General features: G+C 34.9%; 1 protein-coding gene across 1 annotated transcript; it reads left to right on the top strand.

Annotated features, from left to right (window-relative positions):
- The first annotated feature begins 2,464 nt into the window (after positions 1-2,464).
- LOC124357815 lies at positions 2,465-5,841 on the top strand. Its single transcript, XM_046809873.1, has 2 exons — positions 2,465-2,971; positions 4,401-5,841. Exons 1-2 carry the CDS (start codon positions 2,688-2,690, stop codon positions 5,326-5,328), a joined length of 1,212 nt encoding a protein of 403 aa, XP_046665829.1. The 5' UTR covers positions 2,465-2,687; the 3' UTR covers positions 5,329-5,841.
- The last annotated feature ends 12,598 nt before the right edge of the window (positions 5,842-18,439 follow it).

The raw sequence follows: 18,439 nt of genomic DNA, 5'->3' as shown, positions 1-18,439 counted from the left end.
TGTGGGACACCCAAGGGCATGCCCGCTCCCGGTGGATCGGCCCGGGCTACTACTAAACACGATGCGATGGTGACCTTATCTATGGATATTTAAACCACCCCACCCTTAGGGCAAGAATTCGGAGGAAGAGATCCTAATGATCAAGAGAAAAAGCGACAGTTGTCAGATTCTGAAAATGAATCATATATCAAACAAAGAAAAGTTGAAGAAAAAATAAGCGCTGAAAAATATGAACGTTCCATCTCCACTATACCTAATCGTTAGTCATAGGGATGAGGGCAAAACTCTAACGAAGGTTAGTCCTTTCCTTATTAACAAAGCTTTTGTTCCCTCAGGCGGTCAGTCTAAATCTGTGAGCAAATTAAGGAATGGAACTATCTTGGTGGAGGCTGCCAACCACATCCAAGCCAAGAATTTCCTTCAGATTACAAGCTTTTTTGATCAGGTGGAAGTCGTCGTTCAACCGCACTCCTCACTGAACACCTCCAAGGGGATCGTCTTCTGCCGAGACCTGATGGAGTGTAGTGAGGAAGAAATTAAGGATGAGCTGCAATGTGAAATGGTAACCGATGTGGTCAGGATGCTACGGACGGAGAATGGGAGAAAGGTTCCTACTCCTGGTCTAATTCTGACCTTTGCATTTCCCCAACCCCCAAAAAGTATTAAGCCTGCATACTTATCCCTGACGGTACGGCCTTATTTCTAAACTCCGCAGCGGTGTTTCCGTTGTCAGAGATTCGGGCACTCTACCAAGACGTGCTCAGGCCCTGAGACATGTTTCCCGTTGCGGTGATGGCCACTAAGAAGACGGATTCAAGAACGACGGATGCAAGAACGACGTCAATGCGTGAACTGCAAGGTTAAACACGCGGCGACCTCTAAGGAATGCAGAGTTTACTTAGAGGAAAAGGAAGTTTTGAAAATTGTTACTCTAAACAAACTTTCTTTTAACGAAGCCCGCAAAGAGTAGAGGAGAAGAATCGCTCCAACCCCTAAAAAGGGAGTCTCGTACTCCGAAGCTGCTTCAGCCCCAGTCCAATCCGCACAGTGCCCGTCATGTACCGCTTTGGAGGGTGTATGGTACTCAATTTAACAGAGCAGGTTGCCGCTTTGGTTAAGCAGCTTGCAGCCGGTACCGGACAACATCCGTTGGCATCCACTAGTAATCCTTCCCAAGCAGTCCACACGCCCCATATTAAGTCCAACACACATATTCAAGGTCGCTCAACAGCTACTCCTACCTTCAGAGATAAGGTGCAACAAAATACGAAACCCGCCTTATCTTTGGAAGAGAGGAAAAAAACTCGCCGACAAACTAAAAAAGAACATACAAACAAAATCAGAAACTAGATCCAAACTCCTAGTAAAAAAGACTAATCCATCCTCGTCCAGATCCTCACAATTATCACTTGACGATGATATGGTTGAGGACCCTTTGGAGATGCAGACAGAGTTCCAAACTGTTCATGGTAACTTCCGTCCTGTATCTAAACAAAGAAAAACAATTACGATGAACTAGCACAAAATAAAATACGAGTATATAATATAATATAAAATGCTGATACAATGGAATATTAATGGTATGAGAAGCCACTTTGAAGACTTAAAATTACTTATAAAGACAAGAAAACCTAAATTTATTTGCCTACAAGAGACAAAAATTGTCTCCTCATACTCATTTCAAACAAAATGGTTATGACATCTTTCGCCTAGATCATCACCAACAAATTGCCTGTGGAGGTGTGGCTATTCTAGCAGATTCTTCTGTTAATGCTAGAGCCTTGAACATCGTCACAAACCTCCAGGCAGTAGCAGTTTCAATCGACGTTCCTTTTAAATTAACCATCTGCTTCATATATATTCCACCTTCCCCTTTTGATTTATCTCTTGATGATCTACGTGATCTCTACAGCCAACTCCCGTCTCCTTTCCTGATGGTTGGTGATTTCAATGCACACCATCGCTCTTGGGGTTCCAGCCATTCTGATCGGAGGGGTAACATGGTTGCGGGATTGTGGGATGAAGTGGCAGCGGTCGTTCTCAATGACGAGTCGGTCACTTACATGTGCCCTAGGACTGGCATATGGTCGGCAATTGACCTGTCAATCTGCAGTCCGGTCGTGGCAACTCGAGTGCATTGGTCCGTACTTCCCGACCTGTCAGGGAGTGACCACGCGCCCATTGCCGGGGCTTTTCAATCCTTTCCGTCTTCGACAGGCAGGTGTCCCAGGTGGAAAATTAAGAGGGCTGACTGGAACGAGTACAAAAAGAACATAATTTCTCAAACTATTAATATCGAATCAAACGACATAAATACAGCCACTACATTATTTACATCCAATATTATAACAACCGCGGAGCGGAGCATTCCAAAATCCTCGGGTTCACCAAACAAACGCCATGTTTCTTGGTGGTCTGAAGAATGTTCGGCGGTTCTAAAGGAACGTCGAAAAATGTTTAAGGGCGCTCCTACACTGGAGCCGGTCCGCTCAGTCAGGTACGACCAACCCGGTTCCGATCAGACAGATCAGATTTGACCCTCCTACACTGCAGCCGGTATTTCAACCCGACAGAGGCAGAGAGATGAGAAACTCAGTACTCTGTCAGCTCTCAAGAAGTGCGGATCGTGGCTTTAACACTTTGAAGTTTGTTTAAGTTTTGTTGTTGATTATTGTTTGAATTTTACAATGGACGAGGATTTAGCGGATTTTTTGTTGTTAGACAGGAATTTATTATTAAATTCAAACACGAGACAGTTTTGGGTACATGAGTTTAATGAAGATCACACCCAAAGTGAGTTTTATGTGACCTGTTTACCCTTACGTGATCATGCTGACAAATTCAAGAAATACTATCGAATGACTGTTGAAACATATGACTACATACTGTCCCACATCAAGGGAGATTTACAGAAATGGTCCAACTTTAGAACTTGTATAGAACCTGCCGAAAAGCTATCGATTCTCTTGAGGTAAGTAAATAAACATAGTATTCAGGATTGAAAACATTTTTATTTTATCAAAATATAATTGTAAAATAATGTAAAATAAATATAAACCCATGGAATCTAATGACTCTTAATGTTATTTGTATAACTAAGATTATAATGTATAATCTTAATGTTAATCTATTACAATACAACTTGAGCGCATGTATCAAATATTGTCTAACGTGAAGAGAATTATAATAATTAAATCTAATTGTAAAAATGTATGTAATAAATGAGAATAAAAGTTGTTACACCTATCAACAGGGTATATAAGTAAATACTAGCTAACAAACGGTCAAACATTTTTAAGCAAAAGCTTAAACAATACTTATGTAAAAAAGAGAACTAATCATTAATGTTTCATCTGTTAATGTTTGTACTTAGAGATTCTCGAAGGTATTGGTGTAGGGAGGCGTCTGTATTTGGTCATTAGGGGTAGGCCAGGTTTCAGTATGTGGTGTAGTAGGCCTTGAAGTTGATGCATAGGGATTATTTAAGTTGTATCCTCCAAAATTCCCTGATTGTGGACTAGAAAGAGGAGTATTTACGGATTGGTATGGCCTGTTGCATCTTTCTTCTGCTTCGAGCTCAGCGATGACGCTATTGAAGATTGAAGCTTTCAATTTCATTTTTCGAAGGTATGGTAGCTTCTTCAGTGCAGGCAGCAAACTTTTAAAAAACGATAAGTCTTCATCCTCTTCCTCCATTGAGCTGGATTTTTGGACAGCAAACCGAGCTTCCAGTAGCTGGACTTTCCTTTTTTCCAAATTAAGAGCCTCGTTTTGTATTGTCGATCCTCGCTTTCTCTTTTGCCGAGGACGCTGAAACTCGTTGTTCACTGGAGTAGGACTAGGTGTGGACGTGTTATCGGATCGTTGAGCTCGTTCTACATTTGGTGACTCATCAGGTTCGTCGATATTTAGAGTAGACGTCTCATCATGTTCTGTTAAATCGGCATAATCCTCAGATTCTAGAAGAGTGTTGACAGGCGTATCAGAGACAGGGAGATTTCCAGTTGTCACTCGTGGCTTCATTACAGGCAATAAGAAAGTTAAAGATTCAAAGTAGGTCCATGTTGGTTTTGCTCCGGAACCAGATTTGTTTTCTTTTACTTTCTTCCTGAACGTATCTCTCAAGTGCTCCCACGTCTTCCGTGCTTCGTCTCCTGAAATAATAATTTCCAGTTTGAAAACTATAACTTAGACCAGCAATGCAATAAAAAAATACAATCTATCTGGCACAGTTAGTAGCGTATTCCTTGTAAAGTTATATTTTAATACAATCACAACTTATATAAAAAAAATTAGCAGATAGTAGGTCTTTAGTTTTGAAAAATAGGTTTTAAAACAAGTGAAGTTAATATTTATTCCTAATTTTAATCGATTTTTTTGAGGTTGTATTATTGTTTCAGGTATCTATCAACAGGCATGTCCTTTGAAGCATTGAGCGAAACATTTCGCATGAGCAACTACACCGTCGGAAAAATAGTCGAGGAAGTTTGTGATTGCATGTGGGAACAGCTTGCCCCAGTCCACTTACCAGTGCCTAATAAACAAAGATTTCTTGAAATTGCAGCAGAATTTAAGGAGAAATGGAACTTTCCCAACTGTGTAGGTTGTATAGACGGAAAACACGTGAGAATAAAATCTCCTGGGAAAAGCGGTACAATGTTTTTGAACTATAAGAAATTTTTTTCAGTTAACCTTCATGCAGTAGCCGACGCCAAGTGTAAATTCATATTCATAGATGTTGGAGCGTACGGAAAGCAAAGCGACGGGGGAGTTTTCGAAGCATCACCAATATCCAAGTTTTTTGAAAATTTCTCAGAACATTTGCCTGCTCCCTCACCGATAGATACCAGCAGTGAAACACTCATTCCATATGTTCTGGTAGGCGACGATGCCTATCCATTAAAATCATACATAATGAAGCCATTCGGCCAACGAAATTTGAGTGAAGAAGAGCGCATATTTAATTATCGATTGTCAAGGTGCAGACGTTGTGTCGAGTGTGCATTTGGCATTTTAACTTCAAAATGGAAATTGCTCAGCAAACCCATCGAAACAGAAGTAGGAAAGGCTGAGAAAATCATCAAATGTATGTGTCTTCTACAAAACATCATTATTGACAGAGATAATATTACCGTCAATCCAGGAGTTCTAGAAAAAGGTCTACAGGAATACGTACAACATCACCAAAGGCCTAATCTAGGTACTACTCGACGGTATAATAGAGCAACTACCGCTGCGAAGGATGTCAGAAATTTTTACAAAGAGTACTTCAATGGCCTAGGAAGTGTTCCGTGGCAAGATGAGATGGTCTTCAATGTTAACAAGTAAACATTAGTAGGCTTACTGAAAAAAAAGTTTAAAAAATAATTATGTTTGACAAACATTTGCTTCCAAGAACTGTTTTACCATTATTACATATTTTTAGATATTGATTTGTAGTTTTTTTATACATATTTAAATCGATTATAACAATTAAATTCAATGTTGTATTACAATGTTTCCTTTATTTATTTTGATCATTCTGACATTACTCCATCAACATATACTGCAGTGGTATATACACCATCCAGGCCCACCTTCGTGGATCCACAAATCACGCTGGGCACCCCTACCCCCATTTGTCCCTACATACAATGTACAGCACTGCTAAGGTAAGATCTTTATAATAATGCAAATTTTTCTTGTTTGAAATTTTAGAAAATATACCAAAAATCCTAATAGGTTTAAGAGAACGAATTCCGGAATTTTGTGAAGTTAACCAAATAACTGCGTTACCTTGTTTTTAAGGTATTTTAACTGAAATGACAAGTTGTCTACAGGATGTCACAAAAGAACTTGATAAGCTTTTTTTGCTCAAGAGCTCAAAGCTCAAGTTTTGCAATTTGAGAGCAATAATTATAACTTGTTACGTAGGTAAACGATAAAACGAAAATGTATGAGAACTGTACAGTACTTACCTTGGACATTCAGTTCCTTGGCTACTTCTTCCCATAACTTTGATCGGAAGTCCCGATTGTGATAAAACTTATCCCTTTGGTCCCATAATGTCGCTTTATCGCGCACTAACGAAATCAGTTTTCCTCTGTCTACCATTGCACAATATCTATTCTAAAACTTGACTACAAATTAAATAAACAGGAATGACACGGTCCTACATCGACTCTCGACTGGCCCGACGACTCCGACACGGACGAAAAAAACAAACAGGTTTGGTTCTCGGCCGATCCGTCTTTAGCATCGCCCGACGCGTCCGTTTACCGGGACGGCCCGCCGGTGCCAGTGTAGGAGGGTACACTGCGCGTCTTGTGTTTGTTTACTTCAGACGCGAGCCGACCGAGCCGACCGTCAAATCGGGAGAAAAAACGGGTCCAGTGTAGGAGCGCCCTAATATGGAAATTCGTTCTATTACTAACATATATTACTATCCTATTATAACTGATCTATCTGTATTAAACTCTTCCACAATATATACATGGCTAACCTCTATAGAATCATTACGGCTTATCGTTATATAATTACTAATTATCAACTTTATCGAAGTTTGTTTTTAGTTCATCTAAGTTTTACGTAATGAAGTTGAAGGTTCTAGTGGAGTTTGCCGCCACCACTCCTACTTCTTAGTTGTGTCCCAGTTCTCTCTCCAGCATAGGCAGAATGTTGATTTCTTGACTATTGGATACTACTAGAAGTTTCTTCTTTTTACCTTTATGCCACATATTAAATAGATGATTTTATTTACTTGGTTTTATGTTATGAACTTATTTATTGTAGTTGAACATTAGTTTTTTAATTATTTATTTATTTTATTTATAGGATTATTGAACAATTTTGTATAGAAGAAAATAAGGAAGTTGGTATTGGCTAGTTATACAACAAGTTTAATGAAAATTAAATAATTTTGAATTGACATATAGAATTGGCATTTGAATTGACATTTAGAAAAAATGATTAAATAATTTGGAGACTAGTCGGTTTCTCGTGGTGTAGGCTCATGGTTTGTATTTCTCCGATGTATAGAATCGTCACTAAATCTAGAAATATAATATTGAACATGTAAGTTAATAGGTACAAAGACTTCTATGCTAACAAATACTAATATGAAATTAACCACAAAGAATTTTAAACGAGAATGTTTTGAATGCCCACAAGTTTACATGGTTTAAATCATCTGTAACAAACCTAATTTAAAAAAAGATAGACATAATCTCTTAGTTACCAAATTCACTCATTTATTAACAAAATATAATGAACATTTCCATATGCATAGTATCACATACTTCAGTTTTTATACACTTGTATTATTTGGAAAGCAATCAACAGGTAAAGTCAGATTACCAATTGTTTCTTTGTTGTTTGTTTAGGGTCATATTAAATTTTAAATACCATTCGTCACACGTAAATTAGATGAGGTTATTTTTTGTAAACAAAAACAACTAAAATATTCATTAAGATTTTTGAGAGTGGATAAATATTGATAATAGAAAATTAATGACAGAGACATATTGAAAATACATCTACAAAAAATATATATATTACTATCCTATTATAACTGATCGATCTGTAAAAACTGTATATTCTGTGGTAAATCATATCTGAAAGGCACACTTTAATATGGAAATTCGTTCTATTACTAACATATATTACTATCATATTATAACTGATCTATCTGTATTAAACTCTTCCACAATATATACATAGCTAACCTCCATAGAATCATTACGGCTTATCGTTATATAATTACTAATTATCAACTTTATCGAAGTTGGTTTTTAGTTCATCTAAGTTTTACGTAATGAAGTTGAAGGTTCTACTGGAGTTTGCCGACACCACTCCGACTTCATAGTTGGGTCCCAGTTTTCTCTCCAGCATAGGCAGAATGTTTATTTCTTGACTATCGGATACTACTAGAAGTTTCTCCTTTTTACCTTTATCCCACATATTAAATAGATGACTCGGCCTTTTTCCCCCTTTAGAGCAAGCTAGCTGTCCCCGCATTTGAGTAGGCTTTTCACTACTGAGTTCTGATCTTCGGTTTCCAATACAGAATCTATATATATATATATATATATATATATATATATATATATATATATATATATATATAACCATAGCACATTTAGCAGACTTGTTGAAATGTTGCCCATGGTATGTACAATTACGACTAAAAAGTCAGTTACAACAATCTAAATCACAGGTGTCAGCTGAGAACATCGTTTCATAAGTCTACTATTTAAGCAGTGAATTCCAAATATATTCTGTGGTTAAATCATATCTGAAAGGCACACTTTAATATGGAAATTCGTTCTATTACTAACATATATTACTATCCTATTATAACTGATCTATCTGTATTAAACTCTTCCACAATATATACATGGCTAACCTCTATAGAATCATTACGGCTTATCGTTATATAATTACTAATTATCAACTTTATCGAAGTTTGTTTTTTAGTTCATCTAAGTTTTACGTAATGAAGTTGAAGGTTCTACTGGAGTTTGCCGACACCACTCCGACTTTATAGTTGGGTCCCAGTTTTCTCTCCAGCATAGGCAGAATATTTATTTCTTGACTATCGGATACTACTAGAAGTTTCTCCTTTTTACCTTTATCCCACATATTAAATAGATGACTCGGCCTTTTTCCCCCTTTAGAGCAAGCTAGCTGTCCCGCATTTGAGTAGGCTTTTCACTACTGAGTTCTGATCTTCGGTTTCCAATACAGAATCTATATATATATATATATATATATAAAAACCATAGCACATTTAGCAGACTTGTTGGAAATGTTGCCCATGGTATGTACAATTACGACTAAAAAGTCAGTTACAACAATCTAAATCACAGGTGTCAGCTGAGAACATCGTTTCATAAGTCTACTATTTAAGCAGTGAATTCCAAATATATTCTGTGGTAAATCATATCTGAAAGGCACACTTTAATATGGAAATTCGTTCTATTACTAACATATATTACTATCCTATTATAACTGATCTATCTGTATTAAACTCTTCCACAATATATACATGGCTAACCTCTATAGAATCATTACGGCTTATCGTTATATAATTACTAATTATCAACTTTATCGAAGTTTGTTTTTAGTTCATCTAAGTTTTACGTAATGAAGTTGAAGGTTCTAGTGGAGTTTGCTGCCACCATTCCTACTTCTTAGTTGTGTCCCAGTTCTCTCTCCAGCATAGGCAGAATGTTGATTTCTTGACTATCGGATACTACTAGAAGTTTCTTCTTTTTACCTTTATGCCACATATTAAATAGATGATTTTATTACTTGGTTTTATGTTATGAACTTATTTATTGTAGTTGAACATTAGTTTTTTAATTATTTATTTATTTTATTATAGGATTATTGAAACAATTTTGTATAGAAGAAAATAAGGAAGTTGGTATTGGCTAGTTATACAACAAGTTTAATGAAAATTAAATAATTTTGAATTGACATATAGAATTGGCATTTGAATTGACATTTAGAAAAAATGATTAAATAATTTGGAGACTAGTCGGTTTCTCGTGGTGTAGGCTCATGGTTTGTATTTCTCCGATGTATAGAATCGTCACTAAATCTAGAAATATAATATTGAACATGTAAGTTAATAGGTACAAAGACTTCTATGCTAACAAATACTAATATGAAATTAACCACAAAGAATTTTAAACGAGAATTGTTTTGAATGCCCACAAGTTTACATTGGTTTAAATCATCTGTAACAACCTAATTTAAAAAAAGATAGACATAATCTCTTAGTTACCAATTCACTCATTTATTAACAAAATATAATGAACATTTCCATATGCATAGTATCACATACTTCAGTTTTTATACACTTGTATTATTTGGAAAGCAATCAACAGGTAAAGTCAGATTACCAATTGTTTCTTTGTTGTTTATTTTAGGGTCATATTAAATTTTAAATACCATTCGTCAGACGTAAATTAGATGAGGTTATTTTTTGTAAAGAAAAACAACTAAAATATTCATTAAGATTTTTGAGAGTGGATAAATATTGATAATAGAAAATTAATGACAGAGGACATATTGAAAATACATCTACAAAACAATATATATATTACTATCCTATTATAACTGATCGATCTGTAAAAAAACTGTATATTCTGTGGTAAATCATATCTGAAAGGCACACTTTAATATGGAAATTCGTTCTATTACTAACATATATTACTATCATTATTATAACTGATCTATCTGTATTAAACTCTTCCACAATATATACATAGCTAACCTCCATAGAATCATTACGGCTTATCGTTATATAATTACTAAATTATCAACTTTATCGAAGTTGGTTTTTTAGTTCATCTAAGTTTTACGTAATGAAGTTGAAGGTTCTACTGGAGTTTGCCGACACCACTCCGACTTCATAGTTGGGTCCCAGTTTTCTCTCCAGCATAGGGCAGAGTGTTTATTTCTTGACTATCGGATACTACTAGAAGTTTTTTCCTTTTTTACCTTTATCCCACATATTAAATAGATGACTCCGGCCTTTTTCCCCCTTTAGAGCAAGCTAGCTGTCCCCGCATTTGAATAGGCTTTTCACTACTGAGTTCTGATCTTCGGTTTCCAATACAGAATCTATATATATTATATATATGTATATATATATATATATATATATATATATATATATATATATATATATATTATATATATATATACAGGGTGGAGCGCGGTAATTTGCTGATTTGGAAATGGAATAAAAAAAATTATGAAACCTTAGAAAAAATTATTTTTTATTTTAATTATATAGAACAGTAAGGGAATTTTTAAATCCATGGTTTTAAAATTAATGTATCTGGTAAATGTCGACCTTCGGCATCCACACCACTGCTGCATACGTTTTCTGAAGTTTTCATTAATTCTAACAAGCATGTCGATTGGTTATTCTGCCAAATTTCAGCCTCAATATTGTTCCTTAGGTCTTCCAAGGTGTTGGGACCTTCGACTTCAGGTAACCCCAAAGGAAAAACTCGCATGGGGCTAAGTCTGGTGAGCGTGCTGGCCAGTTCACATCACCCCTCAAAGAGATAAGCCGTCCAGGAAACATTTGCCTCTAACAATTCATGGTTAACCCTCGCTGTGTGTGCATGTGGCACCATGCTGTTGGAACCATGTATCCTCTAATTGCATTGCCTGAAGAGCCGGCTGAAAAAATCCTGTATCATAGTCAAGTACCGTTCGGAGTTTCACAGTTATGGCACGACGGTTATCCTGAAAAAAGTAAGGGCCAATGGTGCCTACTCGTGACATGGCGCACCACACAGTGACGCGGTCCGAAATGCAGAGGTCTCCTGGTGGACTTCTCTGGGGTTTGTTTCACTCCAGTAGCGCATGTGTTTTGCTTGTTGACACACCCACTTGGGGTGAAAATGTGCCTTCATCAGAAAAGAAAACAATTGCGTCACGCGGTTTAGTTGCAAGCATGTCTTCACAAGAAGTACGCCGTGTGTCAAATAGTCCCGTGCTGACAATTGATGGGCCACGCACATTTTATACGGGTTAAATCTCAGTTCATCATGAAGAATCCGGTGGAGAGAGAACGTCTTGAAATGCCAAGAGCAAGTGATTGCTTCCGAGCAGAGCGTTTTGGAGATTGCAGTACTGCTGCTCTAACTCTATCGATGTTTTCCGGTGTAATCCTTCTCTGAAGTCCCCTTATACACATGACACATTCCCTGCTGTTCTGAATGCAGTTACCCAATTTACAACTGATTGCCGACCAGGAACACACGTCCGCGTGGGGGAACAGCAAATCGTAAACGAAAAGCACGCCCGCACTGCAATGATCGAGTGGGCATTTGAAAAATACGCTTCAACACAAAACGACCTCTCCTCTCATGTCCACTGCATGATGGCAACTGGAACGCGGAGGAAATACGAATCTCCCGTCAGCCACTATAAGCCACGCTTGCTCTCCCTTTCTCTTCGACCAACAGTGCCGCCACAGCCTGCAGTGCAAAAAAGCAAATTACCACGCTCCACCCTGTATATATATATATATATATATATATATATATATATATATATATATATTATATATATATATATATATATATATATATATAAAACCATAGCACATTTAGCAGACTTGTTGAAATGTTGCCCATGGTATGTACAATTACGACTAAAAAGTCAGTAACAACAATCTACGATAATAAATAAGTTATCTTAGATTGATAAGATAACTATATATTATATAATTTATAGACTTATTATTTATAAGTCTGCTAAATGTGCTATGGTTATATATATAGATTCTGTATTGGAAACTGGAGATCAGAACTCAGTAGTGAAAAGCCTACTCAAATGCGGGGACGGCTAACTTGCTCTAAAGGGGGAAATAGGCCGAGTCATCTATTTAATATGTGGGATAAAGGTAAAAAGAAAAATCTTCTAGTAGTATCCGATAGTCAAGAAATAAACATTCTGCCTATGCTGGAGAGAGAACTGGGACACAACTATGAAGTAGGAGTGGTGGCGGCAAACTCCAGTAGAACCTTCAACTTCATTACGTAAAACTTAGATGAACTGAAAACCAACTTCGATAAAGTTGATAATTAGTAATTATATAACGATAAGCCGTAATGATTCTATGGAGGTTAGCCATGTATATATTGTGGAAGAGTTTAATACAGATAGATCAGTTATAATAGGATAGTAATATATGTTAGTAATAGAACGAATTTCCATATTAAAGTGTGCCTTTCAGATATGATTTACCACAGAATATATTTGGAATTCACTGCTTAAATAGTAGACTTATGAAACGATGTTCTCAGCTGACACCTGTGATTTAGATTGTTGTAACTGACTTTTTAGTCGTAATTGTACATACCATGGGCAACATTTCAACAAGTCTGCTAAATGTGCTATGGTTTAATATATATAGATTCTGTATTGGAAACCGAAGATCAGAACTCAGTAGTGAAAAGCCTACTCAAATGCGGGGACGGCTAGCTTGCTCTAAAGGGGGAAATAGGCCGAGTCATCTATTTAATATGTGGGATAAAGGTAAAAAGAAGAAACTTCTAGTAGTATCCGATAGTCAAGAAATAAACATTCTGCCTATGCTGGAGAGAAAACTGGGACACAACTATGAAGTAGGAGTGGTGTCGGCAAACTCCAGTAGAACCTTCAACTTCATTACGTAAAACTTAGATGAACTGAAAACCAACTTCGATAAAGTTGATAATTAGTAATTATATAACGATAAGCCGTAATGATTCTATGGAGGTTAGCCATGTATATATTGTGGAAGAGTTTAATACAGATAGATCAGTTATAATATGATAGTAATATATGTTAGTAATAGAACGAATTTCCATATTAAAGTGTGCCTTTCAGATATGATTTACCACAGAATATACAGTTTTTACAGATCGATCAGTTATAATAGGATAGTAATATATATATTTTTTGTAGATGTATTTTCAATATGTCTCTGTCATTAATTTTCTATTTTCAATATTTATCCACTCTCAAAAATCTTAATGAATATTTTAGTTGTTTTTGTTTACAAAAGATAACCTCATCTAATTTACGTGTGACGAATGGTATTTAAAATTTAATATGACCCTAAATAAACAACAAACAAACAATTGGTAATCTGACTTTACCTGTTGATTGCTTTCCAAATTATACAAGTGTATAAAAACTGAAGTATGTGATACCATGCATATGGAAATGTTCATTATATTTTGTTAATAAATGAGTGAATTGGTAACTAAGAGATTATGTCTATCTTTTTTTAAATTAGGTTGTGACAGATGATTTAAACCATGTAAACTTGTGGGCATTCAAAACATTCTCGTTTAAAATTCTTTGTGGTTAATTTCATATTAGTATTTGTTAGCATAGAAGTCTTTGTACCTATTAACTTACATGTTCAATATTATATTTCTAGATTTAGTGACGATTCTATACATCGGAGAAATACAAACCATGAGCCTACACCACGAGAAACCGACTAGTCTCCAAATTATTTAATCATTTTTTCTAAATGTCAATTCAAATGTCAATTCTATATGTCAATTCAAAATTATTTAATTTTCATTAAACTTGTTGTATAACTAGCCAATAAACTTCCTTATTTTCTTGTATACAAAATTGTTCAATAATCCTATAATAAAATAAATAAATAATTAAAAAACTAATGTTCAACTACAATAAATAAGTTCATAACATAAAAACAAGTAATAAAATCATCTATTTAATATGTGGCATAAAGGTAAAAAGAAGAAACTTCTAGTAGTATCCGATAGTCAAGAAATCAACATTCTGCCTATGCTGGAGAGAGAACTGGGACACAACTAAGAAGTAGGAATGGTGGCAGCAAACTCCACTAGAACCTTCAACTTCATTACGTAAAACTTAGATGAACTAAAAACAAACTTCGATAAAGTTGATAATTAGTAATTATATAACGATAAGCCGTAATGATTCTATAGAGGTTAGCCATGTATATATTGTGGAAGAGTTTAATACAGATAGATCAGTTATAATAGGATAGTAATATATGTTAGTAATAGAACGAATTTCCATATTAAAGTGTGCCTTTCAGATATGATTTACCACAGAATATATTTGGAATTCACTGCTTAAATAGTAGACTTATGAAACGATGTTCTCAGCTGACACCTGTGATTTAGATTGTTGTAACTGACTTTTTAGTCGTAATTGTACATACCATGGGCAACATTTCAACAAGTCTGCTAAATGTGCTATGGTTTTATATATATAGATTCTGTATTGGAAACCGAAGATCAGAACTCAGTAGTGAAAAGCCTACTCAAATGCGGGGACGGCTAACTTGCTCTAAAGGGGGAAATAGGCCGAGTCATCTATTTAATATGTGGGATAAAGGTAAAAAGAAGAAACTTCTAGTAGTATCCGATAGTCAAGAAATAAACATTCTGCCTATGCTGGAGAGAGAACTGGGACACAACTATGAAGTAGGAGTGGTGTCGGCAAACTCCAGTAGAACCTTCAACTTCATTACGTAAAACTTAGATGAACTGAAAACAAACTTCGATAAAGTTGATAATTAGTAATTATATAACGATAAGCCGTAATGATTCTATGGAGGTTAGCCATGTATATATTGTGGAAGAGTTTAATACAGATAGATCAGTTATAATAGGATAGTAATATATGTTAGTAATAGAACGAATTTCCATATTAAAGTGTGCCTTTCAGATATGATTTACCACAGAATATATTTGGAATTCACTGCTTAAATAGTAGACTTATGAAACGATGTTCTCAGCTGACACCTGTGATTTAGATTGTTGTAACTGACTTTTTAGTCGTAATTGTACATACCATGGGCAACATTTCAACAAGTCTGCTAAATGTGCTATGGTTTTATATATATATATATATATATATATATATAGATTCTGTATTGGAAACCGAAGATCAGAACTCAGTAGTGAAAAGCCTACTCAAATGCGGGGACGGCTAGCTTGCTCTAAAGGGGGAAATAGGCCGAGTCATCTATTTAATATGTGGGATAAAGGTAAAAAGAAGAAACTTCTAGTAGTATCCGATAGTCAAGAAATAAACATTCTGCCTATGCTGGAGAGAGAACTGGGACCCAACTATGAAGTAGGAGTGGTGTCGGCAAACTCCAGTAGAACCTTCAACTTCATTACGTAAAACTTAGATGAACTGAAAACCAACTTCGATAAAGTTGATAATTAGTAATTATATAACGATAAGCCGTAATGATTCTATGGAGGTTAGCCATGTATATATTGTGGAAGAGTTTAATACAGATAGATCAGTTATAATATGATAGTAATATATGTTAGTAATAGAACGAATTTCCATATTAAAGTGTGCCTTTCAGATATGATTTACCACAGAATATACAGTTTTTACAGATCGATCAGTTATAATAGGATAGTAATATATATATTTTTTGTAGATGTATTTTCAATATGTCTCTGTCATTAATTTTCTATTTTCAATATTTATCCACTCTCAAAAATCTTAATGAATATTTTAGTTGTTTTTTTTTACAAAAAATAACCTCATCTAATTTACGGGTGACGAATGTTATTTAAAATTTAATATGACCCTAAATAAACAACAAACAAACAATTGGTAATCTGACTTTACCTGTTGATTGCTTTCCAAATTATACAAGTGTATAAAAACTGAAGTATGTGATACCATGCATATGGAAATGTTCATTATATTTTGTTAATAAATGAGTGAATTGGTAACTAAGAGATTATGTCTATCTTTTTTTAAATTAGGTTGTGACAGATGATTTAAACCATGTAAACTTGTGGGCATTCAAAACATTCTCGTTTAAAATTCTTTGTGGTTAATTTCATATTAGTATTTGTTAGCATAGAAGTCTTTGTACCTATTAACTTACATGTTCAATATTATATTTCTAGATTTAGTGACGATTCTATACATCGGAGAAATACAAACCATGAGCCTACACCACGAGAAACCGACTAGTCTCCAAATTATTTAATCATTTTTTCTAAATGTCAATTCAAATGTCAATTCTATATGTCAATTCAAAATTATTTAATTTTCATTAAACTTGTTGTATAACTAGCCAATACCAACTTCCTTATTTTCTTGTATACAAAATTGTTCAATAATCCTATAATAAAATAAATAAATAATTAAAAAACTAATGTTCAACTACAATAAATAAGTTCATAACATAAAAACAAGTAATAAAATCATCTATTTAATATGTGGCATAAAGGTAAAAAGAAGAAACTTCTAGTAGTATCCGATAGTCAAGAAATCAACATTCTGCCTATGCTGGAGAGAGAACTGGGACACAACTATGAAGTAGGAATGGTGGCAGCAAACTCCAGTAGAACCTTCAACTTCATTACGTAAAACTTAGATGAACTGAAAACCAAACTTCGATAAAGTTGATAATTAGTAATTATATAACGATAAGCCGTAATGATTCTATGGAGGTTAGCCATGTATATATTGTGGAAGAGTTTAATACAGATAGATCAGTTTATAATAGGATAGTAATATATGTTAGTAATAGAACGAATTTCCATATTAAAGTGTGCCTTTCAGATATGATTTACCACAGAATATATTTGGAATTCACTGCTTAAATAGTAGACTTATGAAACGATGTTCTCAGCTGACACCTGTGATTTAGATTGTTGTAACTGACTTTTTAGTCGTAATTGTACATACCATGGGCAACATTTCAACAAGTCTGCTAAATGTGCTATGGTTTTTTATATATATATATATATATAGATTCTGTATTGGAAACCGAAGATCAGAACTCAGTAGTGAAAAGCCTACTCAAATGCGGGGACGGCTAACTTGCTCTAAAGGGGGAAATAGGCCGAGTCATCTATTTAATATGTGGGATAAAGGTAAAAAGAAGAAACTTCTAGTAGTATCCGATAGTCAAGAAATAAACATTCTGCCTATGCTGGAGAGAGAACTGGGACACAACTATGAAGTAGGAGTGGTGGCGGCAAACTCCAGTAGAACCTTCAACTTCATTACGTAAAACTTAGATGAACTAAAAACAAACTTCGATAAAGTTGATAATTAGTAATTATATAACGATAAGCCGTAATGATTCTATGGAGGTTAGCCATGTATATATTGTGGAAGAGTTTAATACAGATAGATCAGTTATAATAGGATAGTAATATATGTTAGTAATAGAACGAATTTCCATATTAAAGTGTGCCTTTCAGATATGATTTACCACAGAATATATTTGGAATTCACTGCTTAAATAGTAGACTTATGAAACGATGTTCTCAGCTGACACCTGTGATTTAGATTGTTGTAACTGACTTTTTAGTCGTAATTGTACATACCATGGGCAACATTTCAACAAGTCTGCTAAATGTGCTATGGTTTTATATATATATATATATATATATATATATATATATATATATATAGATTCTGTATTGGAAACCGAAGATCAGAACTCAGTAGTGAAAAGCCTACTCAAATGCGGGGACGGCTAGCTTGCTCTAAAGGGGGAAATAGGCCGAGTCATCTATTTAATATGTGGGATAAAGGTAAAAAGAAGAAACTTCTAGTAGTATCCGATAGTCAAGAAATAAACATTCTGCCTATGCTGGAGAGAGAACTGGGACCCAACTATGAAGTAGGAGTGGTGTCGGCAAACTCCAGTAGAACCTTCAACTTCATTACGTAAAACTTAGATGAACTAAAAACCAACTTCGATAAAGTTGATAATTAGTAATTATATAACGATAAGCCGTAATGATTCTATGGAGGTTAGCCATGTATATATTGTGGAAGAGTTTAATACAGATAGATCAGTTATAATATGATAGTAATATATGTTAGTAATAGAACGAATTTCCATATTAAAGTGTGCCTTTCAGATATGATTTACCACAGA

Source organism: Homalodisca vitripennis, chromosome 3 (genome assembly GCF_021130785.1).
Source record: "Homalodisca vitripennis isolate AUS2020 chromosome 3, UT_GWSS_2.1, whole genome shotgun sequence".
Classification (NCBI taxonomy): domain Eukaryota; kingdom Metazoa; phylum Arthropoda; class Insecta; order Hemiptera; family Cicadellidae; genus Homalodisca; species Homalodisca vitripennis.
This window is presented reverse-complemented; position numbering and strand designations above follow the sequence as displayed.